This window comes from Apostichopus japonicus, chromosome 13 (assembly GCF_037975245.1).
Source record: "Apostichopus japonicus isolate 1M-3 chromosome 13, ASM3797524v1, whole genome shotgun sequence".
Classification (NCBI taxonomy): domain Eukaryota; kingdom Metazoa; phylum Echinodermata; class Holothuroidea; order Aspidochirotida; family Stichopodidae; genus Apostichopus; species Apostichopus japonicus.
The window spans coordinates 2,235,715-2,248,615 of NC_092573.1; the positions used below are offsets into that span (position 1 = coordinate 2,235,715).

The 12,901-nt window shown below is 37.9% G+C and overlaps 1 protein-coding gene across 1 annotated transcript; it reads right to left on the reverse strand.

Moving 5' to 3' along the window:
* Nucleotides 1–4,147: 4,147 nt before the first annotated feature.
* On the reverse strand, nucleotides 4,148–9,738 carry LOC139979134 (uncharacterized). The gene is made up of 2 exons (XM_071989832.1): nucleotides 9,579–9,738; nucleotides 4,148–6,908 (listed from the first exon to the last, which is right to left on the reverse strand). The coding sequence occupies exons 1-2, from the start codon at nucleotides 9,598–9,600 to the stop codon at nucleotides 5,770–5,772; spliced, it is 1,161 nt and encodes a 386-aa protein (XP_071845933.1). The 5' UTR covers nucleotides 9,601–9,738; the 3' UTR covers nucleotides 4,148–5,769.
* Between the last annotated feature and the right edge of the window lie 3,163 nt (nucleotides 9,739–12,901).

Genomic DNA, 12,901 nt, shown 5'->3' on the forward strand with positions numbered 1-12,901 from the left:
ATGGGTAAAATTAAATTAAATTCTGAAATCAAAGCACAAGGCAAGTATGAAGACGTACACATGATCTGGTTATGCCGTACAACGCAAAGCGCCCTCACTTCTGCAAGGCTTCACTGCTGAAAGACAAGGGCGATACATTGTGTCAGCATTCTCCCTAGTTCAATGTCTATGGCTTCGACCCAGTTCTTCTTGTTTACCTGATTCTAACTCCACCTAGTGAACATTTCGTTGATTGGATAAGACATAATTCTAGCAAGTCGTCGGCAAAGTTAATACCACGATGTGCGTTCACGATAGGTGAATATTCCGTATGTTTGTGATGAGGTGATTGTCATCAAGAAAAGTATCCAAATTAATGCTACTGTCGTTGACCATATTTGGGTACTTTGAAGTTAAATTGAATTTGTTCACTTTTTTACGCCAGAAAGTATGACAAAGTGAGGAACTGCTGTATGTTTGGTTATGTCACGTAATGCATAGTTTAGTACGTGATGGCTTGCTGAACAAATACTGTTAATTAGTAATATCATGCTGTAACATACGTCAATGATAAATATGTCATATTGCTTACATTGGTTCCCATGTCCCATGGTAAAGGTGTAACATTAACCAACTATATCATTATTTGAAAGTGAGACACTTTCTCAGGAAAATAAATAAACAAATATTTAATTCATGGATGAATGAGCTAGTAAATAAGTTTGAGAATGTTGGTTGATGTTTCTTCATTTATTATTTCTTTATTTGTTGCGAAGGGGTTCTTATTTGGTGGAGGGGAGGGGGTCATGGTAGGGAAATTCATCGTCTTCTTTAAGATGAAACATTGTTTTAGTTCAACAATTTACCTCTTCACTTTCCTGTGGTACAATTGGTACGTTTGTTTAGCAATAGGGTATTTTACGACTACCATATGGTGGCTTACTCCTATTAGAGTCAGGAAAAGTGCCAAAAGCAGTAGGAGAACACTTTTTTCATATGTTATCAGTCAGGATCTATTTCTTTTTTCTTTTTGTGGCTTACATTTTGAAGAGCATGAATGAAAGTACATGTGGCGTAAAACGTGGGTCAATTGAGGCAATTTTAGACCCCTCCAGGCATCTTAGGAGCAGCGAACGAAAATTGTTTACTACTGAGTGAAGAGGTTTTGTTTACGAGTGACGAAAAATTCAGGCTCTCATATCCCAAAAAATCTGCACGTTCATTCTCCGTCACGTATTTATATCTGTTAAACGTAAACTGAAGCTCAAACATTACATGCTCCCAGTATTTTATGAGCTGGTTGAGAATGTGCGACTCAACACCGCCCCTCCATCCGTAACGACGTTCCTACACTCTTAGCGAAGACAATGGGGCTTTTGTTTGTCCACAAAGTATAATATCTAGGGTGATCAGTATTTGTAACGCGAACTTCTGAAGAACTAAGTCGTAGATGTAAGATATTTGTGTTCATTTTTTAATGTTTTTGTTGCAGTGTAAGATTCAAATGTCACAAGTCTGCGGGCCACGTAAAAAACAGAATTTGAGCCTAGCTGTAGGGTAGAAGCGACGTAAAGGAAGTGTGCTTCGATATTGGCTGAAAGCCAGTAACCGCAAAAATTCAATTTTCATTCTTATCCTGTCTTTCTATATTTACTTCCTTTTAGTTATAGTATGTGCTGTTACGTGATGGTATAAGTTAGACAGCAGCACTGGAACGCTATATTTTCTACTTAATTTATCACAACTCTAAGTACTTTTCCTTTCATCTCTTTTGCAAAATTCACAACGTTTGTGTCACAAGCGTCATCGATCGTTGAGTCTCCTTCACTCCTCCTCTAGTCTTACTCAACACTAACCCGAATACCAGCTGATACATCTCAGGTATCATGTCTATGATAGGATACTTTTAGAAGATTGTTAACGGTACGAGCAAGACATCTGACGCATAAGATTGTAATTGATGCATAACTTACCATAGATGACATTATCAAAAACATCAGTGCAAGTTTGTTGCATTCATGTTGCAGTAGTTGTGTCAACATTTAAGACTACTTCTAATTTTCAAGATGAAATTTGAAACTACGTAAGAAAAGACCAACCTTTTATCACACCAGCGGGTCACAAACCTTCTTGCCCACGACTAAGGAACGTCCACGACGACACATCCACGACCCAACCAAGCACACCGTTTCAGAAAAAATGCATGTTACAACAACAAAATAACTAAACCGATCTCCGTCGACAAACTTCGAAACTGTAGACAAATTTGTTTCCGACGTCTGCAAAATCTCGCGACCCACCGAACAATATTCGCCACCCACTTTTGGTTGGCGTCAAAATAGTTTTTCAAATAGTTAGACAGTCGGCCTACAACATGTAAGAGAGAAGAGAGAATTACTGAAATCTTGGCATCTTCTTTCTCCTCAGTCTTTTGGCAGGTATTGCCAAGATGACTATTTCGTTATTTGGGTAGATGTGTTCATTGATTATGTTTTTGAGAAGACTGTCCGATTTTAAATTGACTTCAGATCATATCACATAATACGACATGAGATCAAATCACATGGCATTACCTCACATGGCAAATGAAATCATATGACGCTACATGATATATATATATATCACATGACAACATGACATTATCTACTATGGGATTTTCGATAGATTCGATTGAAAAGACCTTGATTGGAGTTTCAACTGGACATTTTAACCACATTTTCGTCGAATATGATATATCTACGATTATCTATCTAAAGGGGAATTGTGTTAACTTAACCAACAACAAATATAGAACAAATCGTTATCTATAATTCATTGTGGATTTCATTTTTATTTCAATAATTTCTTTAAAGAATGTATTTATATGTAAATATATATTGATAGATATTAATTTGTGTGTTAAAGTCACTAAAGTTCTTTTATTTTCTCGAGTTTTTTTTTAAAGAAAAAAATAAAAGCTAAGAAAAACGACAAATCGACAGATGTAAATATATTGCGAGCCAACTAAACTAAAGATCGGGTTCAATACTATTAGCGATGATGTGGCATGCCAATAACTCTCAAAATAACACACAGTCTCTTCATTAGATTGTTTTGACATAGTAACATAGCAACAGTTGATACACTATATTGGAAAAGATTAAAAGTAATTCAGAACAAAGGCTATCATTGTCTGTTAAATATTGGCACCACCGTTTCCTCCGTTGCCACCGGTTCCGGTGTTTAGGCCTCCTTTCTTTGTAGTAGCACCGTTTCCACCGAACGCGACACCTCAGTTAGAGACAATTTGCATTGGTTTGTTTTGGTCGCGGCTACCTCACCACCAAGTTGAACTTCAACTTATAAAAAAAGTTGTGCATTCCAAAGATATGTCTATTTTTAGATATGCATAAATCACCATGCAGGATCTAGCATTACATAAAGGAAGTCCTCCCCTCCCCCCCCCCCCCCAGGATCGTTGAAACCGACTCCTCGAGAATGGGCTCATGCAAGGAAACCGTCCCTCTTTAGAGGGCGTGCTAAATTAACTACTTTCAAATTTCCTGTTCATGATCATTGCTTAGTTAATGACTAGCATATTTGTTTCTGATGAACATTTCTTGAAGGTACGTACATTTTAGGCTTCGGAAGTAACATGGTCTGATTTATCTAGAGATGGAAACACTCTTAGAAACATATGTAATGGGATTTGTTGGAATCCCCTTTGGTCGCATTGTTTGAAAGAATCTTGATACTGATTGGTGGGTTTTCAAACTTCCCCAAAAATATCACATTAAAACACAATATTTCATATGGCATCACATAATATAACACAACATGACATAACATGATATGAGATCATATTATAAAACTTGCCATGAGATCACATCATATGGAATGACATCACATGATATACATCAGATGACCACACACCAAATGGGACCATAGGACGTCACATTAAATGACATGACATGGGACCATAGGACATCACATGTTATGATATGACATGAGATCATAAGATTATCTCCTAGGATTTTCGATAAATTCGATTCGAAGGACCTGCGTTGGGGTTTTCGACTGGACATTTTTACCACATTTTCATCGAATAGGATATATTTACGATTATCTGCCAGAAGGGAAATGTGCCAACTTAACCAACAACAACATTAGAACGAATCGTTATCTATAATTCATTGTGGTTTTCAATTTTATTTCAATATTTCCATTAAAAAATGTATAGATATGTAAATATATATTGATAGATATTGATATGTGTATGAAAGTCACTAATGTTCTTTTCTTTTCTTGAGTTTGTTTCTTGAAAAGAAGAAAAACAAAGCTTAGAAAATCGACAGATGTAAATATATTGTGAGCCAACTAAACTAAGAATGGGTTTAATACTATTAGCGATGATTAGGCATGAAAATAACTCTCAAAGTAACCCACAGATTAGTCTCTTCATTAGTTTGAAAATTTGAGCCACAAATTGAAATTTGACATGCATTGTATGTTCTGAAGTCAGACTGTTTAAATTTATCCCCGGAAACAAAATGATAACTCGAATTAAGTTGTCATCATTTTTTAAGCTATTTATGTATATTGCTCACTATTCCCATAAAGTAAGACAGAAGGTATATTCATTGTTTTAATGAAACTCTTTAAGTCTTTAAGAGAATATAAATCTTCATTTATTAATTTGTTAGTAATCATACCCGTATAATTACAGCAAGTATTATCTGCGCTAAAATTTCTTACAACAACCCATCACCCTAAGAGTTCACTTTTTGAGTGATATGTAATCATTTCCCCTCGAGTACCTCTCTCGAGGACAGTATGCTATATAGTCTTTCAAGCAGTCTTGACATTCTAACTCTGCGCTCATTATGTTCATTCTCTAAAAGCTAAGTTTGCTTATTTGTCACTCTTGTGACTTAAAGATGGAGTACCATCTGTTTCATAATCCTATGGTTTCAACATCATGTAACAATGACGACACATAATGTTACTGTTCGTCACATAGTATCATGGTTTACATCACCGTATCACACAGTGTACGCCTAAGCCGTACAGCCGCACAGACTACACAGATATCTGGATACTTTAGAGTTAAATATAATTGGACAACATATGGTACTCTTACTTGGAAAGAGGGAAGTATTTTCCTTTATGAAAATTCAAAGTAATTCACAACAAAGAATATCATTGTGAGCTACACTGTGATATCGAAGCAGTTATATGTAAGGTCGTCACTTCCTTACAGATCCTTCAACCCCCCTCTCCCCCCCCCCGCCTCTTCATCCAGGTTCACTTGAACGTTCTTTCAATGGGTCCAAAGGGGTCTTCCGTTTAATTCTCTGAAGAGTCTTCTTTTCTAGCTTATACCCATTGAAAATACATGTGATCTGAGTAGCATGCGCAAGGAATATCATTTCTTTATTCCATTCGTAGCTATATAGAGGTTCTGTTTCTTCATTATCTCATATTTATACATCTTGAAATATTCTGCTCTCTTTAGTGCTTCAATTTAACTGTTTCACTACAAATTTCCATCACATGTTGTGAACAGTGCTCGATGTATGTTACTTTGGAAAAGGAAGCATGGACAGTGCTCCTGATGACAGCATGGTAAGTTCCCCCTTTGCATTTGCCTACATTACATAACAAGTTCTTAATAATATGAAATGGCCACGTCGTGTGTTATGAATGAACAACATTCCCCGAGCCTTGTTAATGCGCATGTGTAAGTCGCGAAAGATGTAAATTCATGTCTTTGAGTACCTCAACGGAAAGAATGTGTAGTATACCACAGTCTCACACCGCAGCAGCACTCGCCGCGGAAGTAGCCAACAGTTTCTTTGCAGCTAGCACACCAACACCGAACACCACCGCAACACCTGCCGCAGATGCACTTACTGCGATTCCTGTTTTCGTCGTTGCGTCTAGTGATTGATGGTCGGAGGGAGGTTGTTCAAAGGGAAATGGGATGTCCCCTCTACCAGTCACCACTACACGGTCAGTTGAAAACATTGCTGTCGTTGCGTCGGTCGATAAAGGAAAGGTCGTTCCATCTGTGCTTCCGGTGGCCATTCTAGATGCCATGCCCATGGCAGTAATTATATCGGTGGTGGCATCTACGGTGGTGTAATCGTAACTGCTAGATACGAGAGAGCTAATTTCTGATACTGAATAACTTCCTGAATCTTCCTCCTCAGACGACTCGCTCTCTTCCGGTTCTGCTGATTCAGATTCAGATTCAGACTCAGACTCAGATGCTGCAGCTGGTGCTGGTTCCATCTCCTCTTCCTCCTCCTCCTCTTCCTCCTCCTCTTCTTCCTCCTCATCCTCCTCCACTTCAGACTCACTAGATTCACTAATTGACGGACCTCCTCCTGTTTGTTGCTGTTGACCCCCATTTTGTTGTCCTCGATTTGGAGTGATGTCAATGCTTTCGCTGTCGCCGTCGCTGTCACTGTCGCTATCACCACCGCCTAAAACTCTAGCAATGTTTGGTCTACGCCTCCTCTGTGGTGCCGCAGCTTGACCGCGACCATTTGTTCTTTCTTCTTCTTCTTCTTCGCTACTTTCTGATGACGTCACACGACGACCACCTCCGTTACCACCATTGTTCCCTTCATTGGCACCACCGTTTCCGCCATTACCGCCACCGTTTCCTCCGTTGTTTTGGCCTCCATTGTTAGTAGTAGCACCATTTCCACCGAAGGCGACACCTCCCTGAGAGACAACTTGATTTGGTTTGTTTTGGGTGCGGCGTCGAGCTGGTTGATAACTTCCATCTTCGCTATCACTGCTGTAAGTCCTTACATTACCCCCTCCTCTATTTCTGCTTATACGAGCTGGCCTGTTAAAGTTGCCTTCTTCACTGCTGCTGTCGCTGCTGCTGCTATCTCCATCACACATATGGATGAGGATTACTACCAACGCCAAGGATGCTGAGGAAGCAAGGAAAAACAATTCATAAAATGAAAGAACAAATCTGACAGAATTTTTTATTAAAGAAAACGAAATAAAGAACATACTGATACTTGTATGTGTCTCTCTGTCCCTCACATTTTCCGGTGGGGGTTTGTTTTATTGCGTAGTACAGTCACAGTACACCTGTCAAAATGAACAACATCACCTAACCAAACGACGGAATGATCATAAGGCTAATTCACTTCGACGACGTAAAGAATCTTGAAGATACACACTAGTTGGTAGCGATGGGATACAGTAAGCTGTCATATGACACATGGAATGTGATGGGGTTGGGTGTTATGGAAAACGAAGAAATAAACGATACTAATTCATAATATATTATATTCAATAGTGATATTGATACCATTTACTAACTAAATTACGTTTTTGATGCAACAAATGATAATGCCTGCGTAGCGACAAAGTCATCTATGGGTAAAATTGTCCAAAAAAAATCACGAACGAAAACAGAAATGTTGCATAAACACAGGAATATAATTTATTTGGTAAACTTGTTTTTTCCCCTTTTCCTCAGATATTTAGTTGTTAAGGTTCTTCCCAGTTTGTCACTGTGTATATTTTTTAATCAATGTGAATCTAGTCAATCTATTATTATTTAAAAAAAAACATTGGATGGTTTCCAGGATATTTGTTTCGTTCTATGTATTGCGGGGAACCGTCGTTGCGTCCACCTATGTGTCTTCACATCAGCGTGATGTCATTAAGACACTTACTCTATACCGACCTTTTGTTTAATTTATAGTTTATTTCAATTTATTAAACTAAAAAATTACAACGGTTATAAAAAGAGGTTTTGCGGAGCAACATTGGGTGTAACGTATCAGCATGAAGTCATGAAACCGAAACGGATATGATTAAGATACGTTAACGGTCGATTCCGCACTAGGCCATCAGTGGCATGTCAATGGCGATGAGCAAATTACTGCAACGTCAAACGGATGTAAGACATTTGGTTAATTAAATTAAGTTTCAAAAGATGTTTGGCTGTAGTAATGGTTGGTGGAACAGCTGCAGGTAAATATTCTCCACGAGAGCTGCGGTACATGGCGAATGAATACAAAAGGTGTTTATATTATTTAGCTATGTTAACTATATACAACGCTTCTCTTCCCTTCAGGTAAACTTAATGTCTTTACAGCTACTATCAGTGCCAGCGGAACAGGGGGTACATGGTACACGTGCCCCCTCCAACACATATTTTGAAAATCCTGAGACAACTTGCACATTTTCAGAAATATAAGAAGTGCCTGTTTGTTAATAAAAAAAAAGTATACCAATATGATCACCCCCACTCCCCTCCCCCTGCACCTTCTCCACCTATAAGTATTCAATCCTTATCTGTCGCCCCTGTACGCTTTTACGTTTTTCATCTAATATAAGAATGTGTAAATAATTAATTGAGCAATTATTGGCCATAATTGTAGGCCCATAGGTATAGGTAGATACAGTATCATAAAATGGTAAGTAATGAATTGTAGTTTAGTCCTGGTACCACCGAACGGAGGTCTAAGACATAGTAGGCTAGGCCTGGTATCACCAAATGGGTTTGTATGTTCAAGGCAAAGTGTTTGTATTGTCTTTTTAATGTACAAAACAAACACTTTCTATCAAGATTTAAGCATCTTTTCCACTCAACTAATGAAAAATGAAATTTAACGTGCATTTATAAAGAAGAGATTGTGAAGTTAACGCTGCCACTGCAAACAACCACTGGAAAAACGATACTTGGATTTATGTCACAGATCGGAAACAAGGTTTGTTGAAAACGATACAGAAATATTGCAAGTTTCAAATGGTCAAAGCATGAAATTGAATATTGACACTATTTATGGATATTGACGATATTTTTAATTATTTTTCTGATACCATCTGACTATTTGGCCATATAGCACATTCTGACTATATGGTGACGTCACGTAGCGAAATGTACGTTACGTACGGTAATGTATGTCACAGCAGCTTGCTGTGTCGACATGTAAGTTTTCCATCACGCAAAATAAATGGGCGTTTATAACAAGAAGGTAAAATTATGTTGTTCATGCGGTTAGCTACATTAATGTAACGAAAGTTACTCTCAAATTCTTAACATCCATAAGCAAAGTTCAATACATATATTTATCCTGGTAAGTCTTACAATTCATGCGTATAGGAATCTGAGCGCGGAGATTGCTATCATTAGCGATTGCAAATATTTATAAGGAAGAGCTGAGAAATGTTTGGCTCTTTCCAATTTTTGGTATATTTTGTTATGTACTTCGACATTTTGTTATACAAGAAAAGATTGCATTTCAGCAGTTCGACATTTCAGTACACTTTGAAAAATTATATCAAAGGTCAAAGGGCAAAATGATATATATGTTACATTATTATATTGCACCGTAGTTGCAGGTTATACCTGAAGAAAAATGCTAAAATAAATAATTTGAACAAAATAATTAAAGAATAACTAAGACATGGACGATATTTAATGGACAATGCATAACAGTTCAAAGGTGAAATGAGAAATTAGCTACTTTACTGAATATGAAAATTTATAATTATGTCGACCTTTTAGACAAGAAAGTATTTTAAATCAATAATAATAAAAAGAATAAAGAAACATAAAATAATATAGACGAACTTACCTAATGCTACATGTAGCTTCATTTTGAAGTGCTGATGATAACACGAAAGCTTAGATCGCTTCTCACAAATCCAGTATTCTCAAAAAATGATCGTTCAAATTTCTTCTTTAATCTCGACTAAGAATACAAGACTGAACTGACAGATCCCATCTCTTGCCATGGCATTTTGTAGGGTCATGTTGAAAGAATTAATAGTTACCATGGGAACCAGGAAGCAGTAAATTACGAGTGTAATGAAGCTACCTGGCACTGTAACCTGTTAGTTCACGAGACACGGAGATTGGCACATCCTGTTCAACTATTCAATGACGTCACACACCCCTTGATAAACTTTCCCATGGCCCACTTCCTTTATAAAAACTCACGGGCAACAAGACGTGAGGAAAACAGTGTCATAGAAATTAAACCTTAAGGATTCAATGTTTGTTTTGATACTATGGAATATAAGCAAAAAAATAAATCAAAAATAGGTTCGATGGCCTAGCCTTTTGCCTACCGTGTGTACTCACGATATAAATGGAAGGTAGTACACCATTGAAGAACGTACATTCATCACGCTGACAACAGAATTGCAGAATTGTGATTATCTGGGAGTAGAACACCGACAGACGACGAAAGACTCTTTGCGGTTTCTTAAAACCCTCTGTCTATGTAGAAATGGTACGAAATCTTTTATCTCTTTCAGCACAGCACACATACAAAATATTGACCATAAAAATATGTTCAAAGTTATTTACATGGATTCATACATCAATATCAATCCGCCAGCAGATCGCTCGAAGAAGTTTCATCGTGATATGAAGGCTCTGAAACTATCCATACCCCACTTCCTCCTGTCAAACTGCCCCCTCCCCGGTCCCCCTTTCTTCGGTCCTCTGGACATCTCACCTCTCTACACCAAGTATTTAGCGATCTGACGTCTCATAGCTCGGAAATTCGAAGTGGCGGGTAACGAAGATCAATGTTTGTGGAGGGATGGGAGAGGGGACAGGTGCGATACATACCAGGCCGGTTCAGTGATATAGGTGGTAACAATATGTAATCTCATTTTCATAATATTCTCAACAAGAGGGAAGACTTCAAAAAGGGACCCAGTGGCATAATTGTTCAGGGATTGCGAATTGGCTCTTCAGGTCATTGTATAGATAACATATAATTACGTACGCTAGCATATAGTTTTAAGCCAGTTCAGTCTTACGAAAATCACAGATTCCCTCAATCAGTCTATTCGATCTTACTACAGAGTTTATCTTCATTATCCAAACAACACTTTTGAACATCAGAACACGACAAATCACTCTTAAGAACATGACATACAATTACAATTTTCGGAATGGTACCCATTATGGGCTCATTACAGTCATTTTCAAGGTTAGCCCGTCAACTTGAAAACAATACGACTAGTGTAACAAATTTTCATATGAGATATTATGAACGGAAATTCTCAACTTCTAGGCAGGAAAGTGAAATATTAACACGATTTTTTGTTTTTGGCTTATTAGGGAAGGGGGGGGGGGGAGAGAAAACATCTCAAAATTCATTAACCTCATTGTATGGAGAATGGTTCGGAATGTCATGATCGGTTAGGAGAGCTGATTAGTTGATTGGACCAGACGACAATGGAGATTCAAATGATGTTTACCATAGTAGAGGATAGGGTCAGTCGCAGTAAAACTATTTAAGTTCAAATACATTTAACTCGGCTGCTCACTGCCACATAGTCGACATTCAAACAGTCAACAGTAGTACTCAATACTAGCTTTTGGTGAACCGTGTAGCAAAGTTAACTTCGTTAGCTTCCAGTTCCCCTTATTGACCCCAGTTCCCCTTATTGAGACTGTTCTTTTTACGTGTTCTTAAATCTTATGGGGTCAGTGCAAATGTTTTGACAAACTTTTATCGTGCAATTATAGAAAGCATTTTAACTACTATACATTTTAGTCTGGTTTGGTCGTGTAAGTCAGAGTGACCTTCGGAAATTGCAATTAGAAATGCTGAGCGTATTATTGGTACTTGCCTTCCATTTCTCCACTCTCTGTACCAGGAGCGTGCACTCAAGAGAGTCGATAAAGTACTGAACGAGGACTCACATCCTGCTCATCAGTACTTCCAGTTCTTGCCCTCTGGTAAAAGGTTGCGTACATTCAGGGGATCATAGAGGCTCACAAATAGTCATTATGCTGATTTTGTAAAGATATATAATACACATAATGCCCGCTGATTGGTTCTAGTCTTGCCTTCACGTTTTAGCCACTGCTTCTTATTGTGTAATATGCTATATTTGTTATACTTTTTACCTCTGAATACTCTTTATATATCATGAGCAGCATACATAGTACACTTTTATATCCTTTACCTAGTCATACGAATTGTTTACATTTTATTTATTGTCTTAATCGTTTCATTGTTTTCCCTTGAGCTCCTGTTTTCATCCAATTTCCATTGTATATATTCTATCCATTGGCTGAATAAATATCTATCTAATTGTCAATGGAATAATCCAAGGTTAAATTACTTTAGAATTTATAAAATCCTCTTTACCGTTTTCGAGAATATTTTCAGTTGTCACAGCTTGTACCTTCAGGGAACTAGAAGCAACGAACAACCAATACTGTAGCGACATTAACAGACACAACAATTGTATAAATACCAACTGGAATATCAGAAACAAAACCACCAACAGCCCCTATCACTACAACAACAGGGGCAGCGAAAATAACACCAACAACAGCAATTTCAAGTACATCACCAAAACAGCACCAGCAACTGAAGCAACAGCAACATCAGTGATAAAACCAACAGCAATTACAGCACCAGCAACAACGGCACCAATGATAACACCAACAATAGCAAGTACAGCACCAGCAACCATAGAACCAGCGGCACCCTTGGTAACATCAACAACAGCAAGTACAACAGCAAGTATAAACAGCAAGTACAACACCAGCAACAATTGCAACAGCGGCACCAATGATTACACCAACAATAGTAGCAAAAGCGACACCAAAGATAACAACAATAGCAAGTGCAACAGCTGCAAAAAGATAACACCTGCAACAAAAGCAACAGCGACACCAAAGATAACACCAATAACAAGTACAACATCAGCAACAATAACAACAGCGGCACCAATGATAACACCAACAACAATAGCAACACTGGCACAAAAGATCACACCAACAACGATAGCATATACTGCACCAGCAATAATGGCAGCTACGGCTCCAATGATTATACCAACAGCTATAGAAAGTTCAGCACTAGCATAAATAGCAACAGCGGCACCGATGATAACACCAACAACAGCAACAGAATAACAAAAA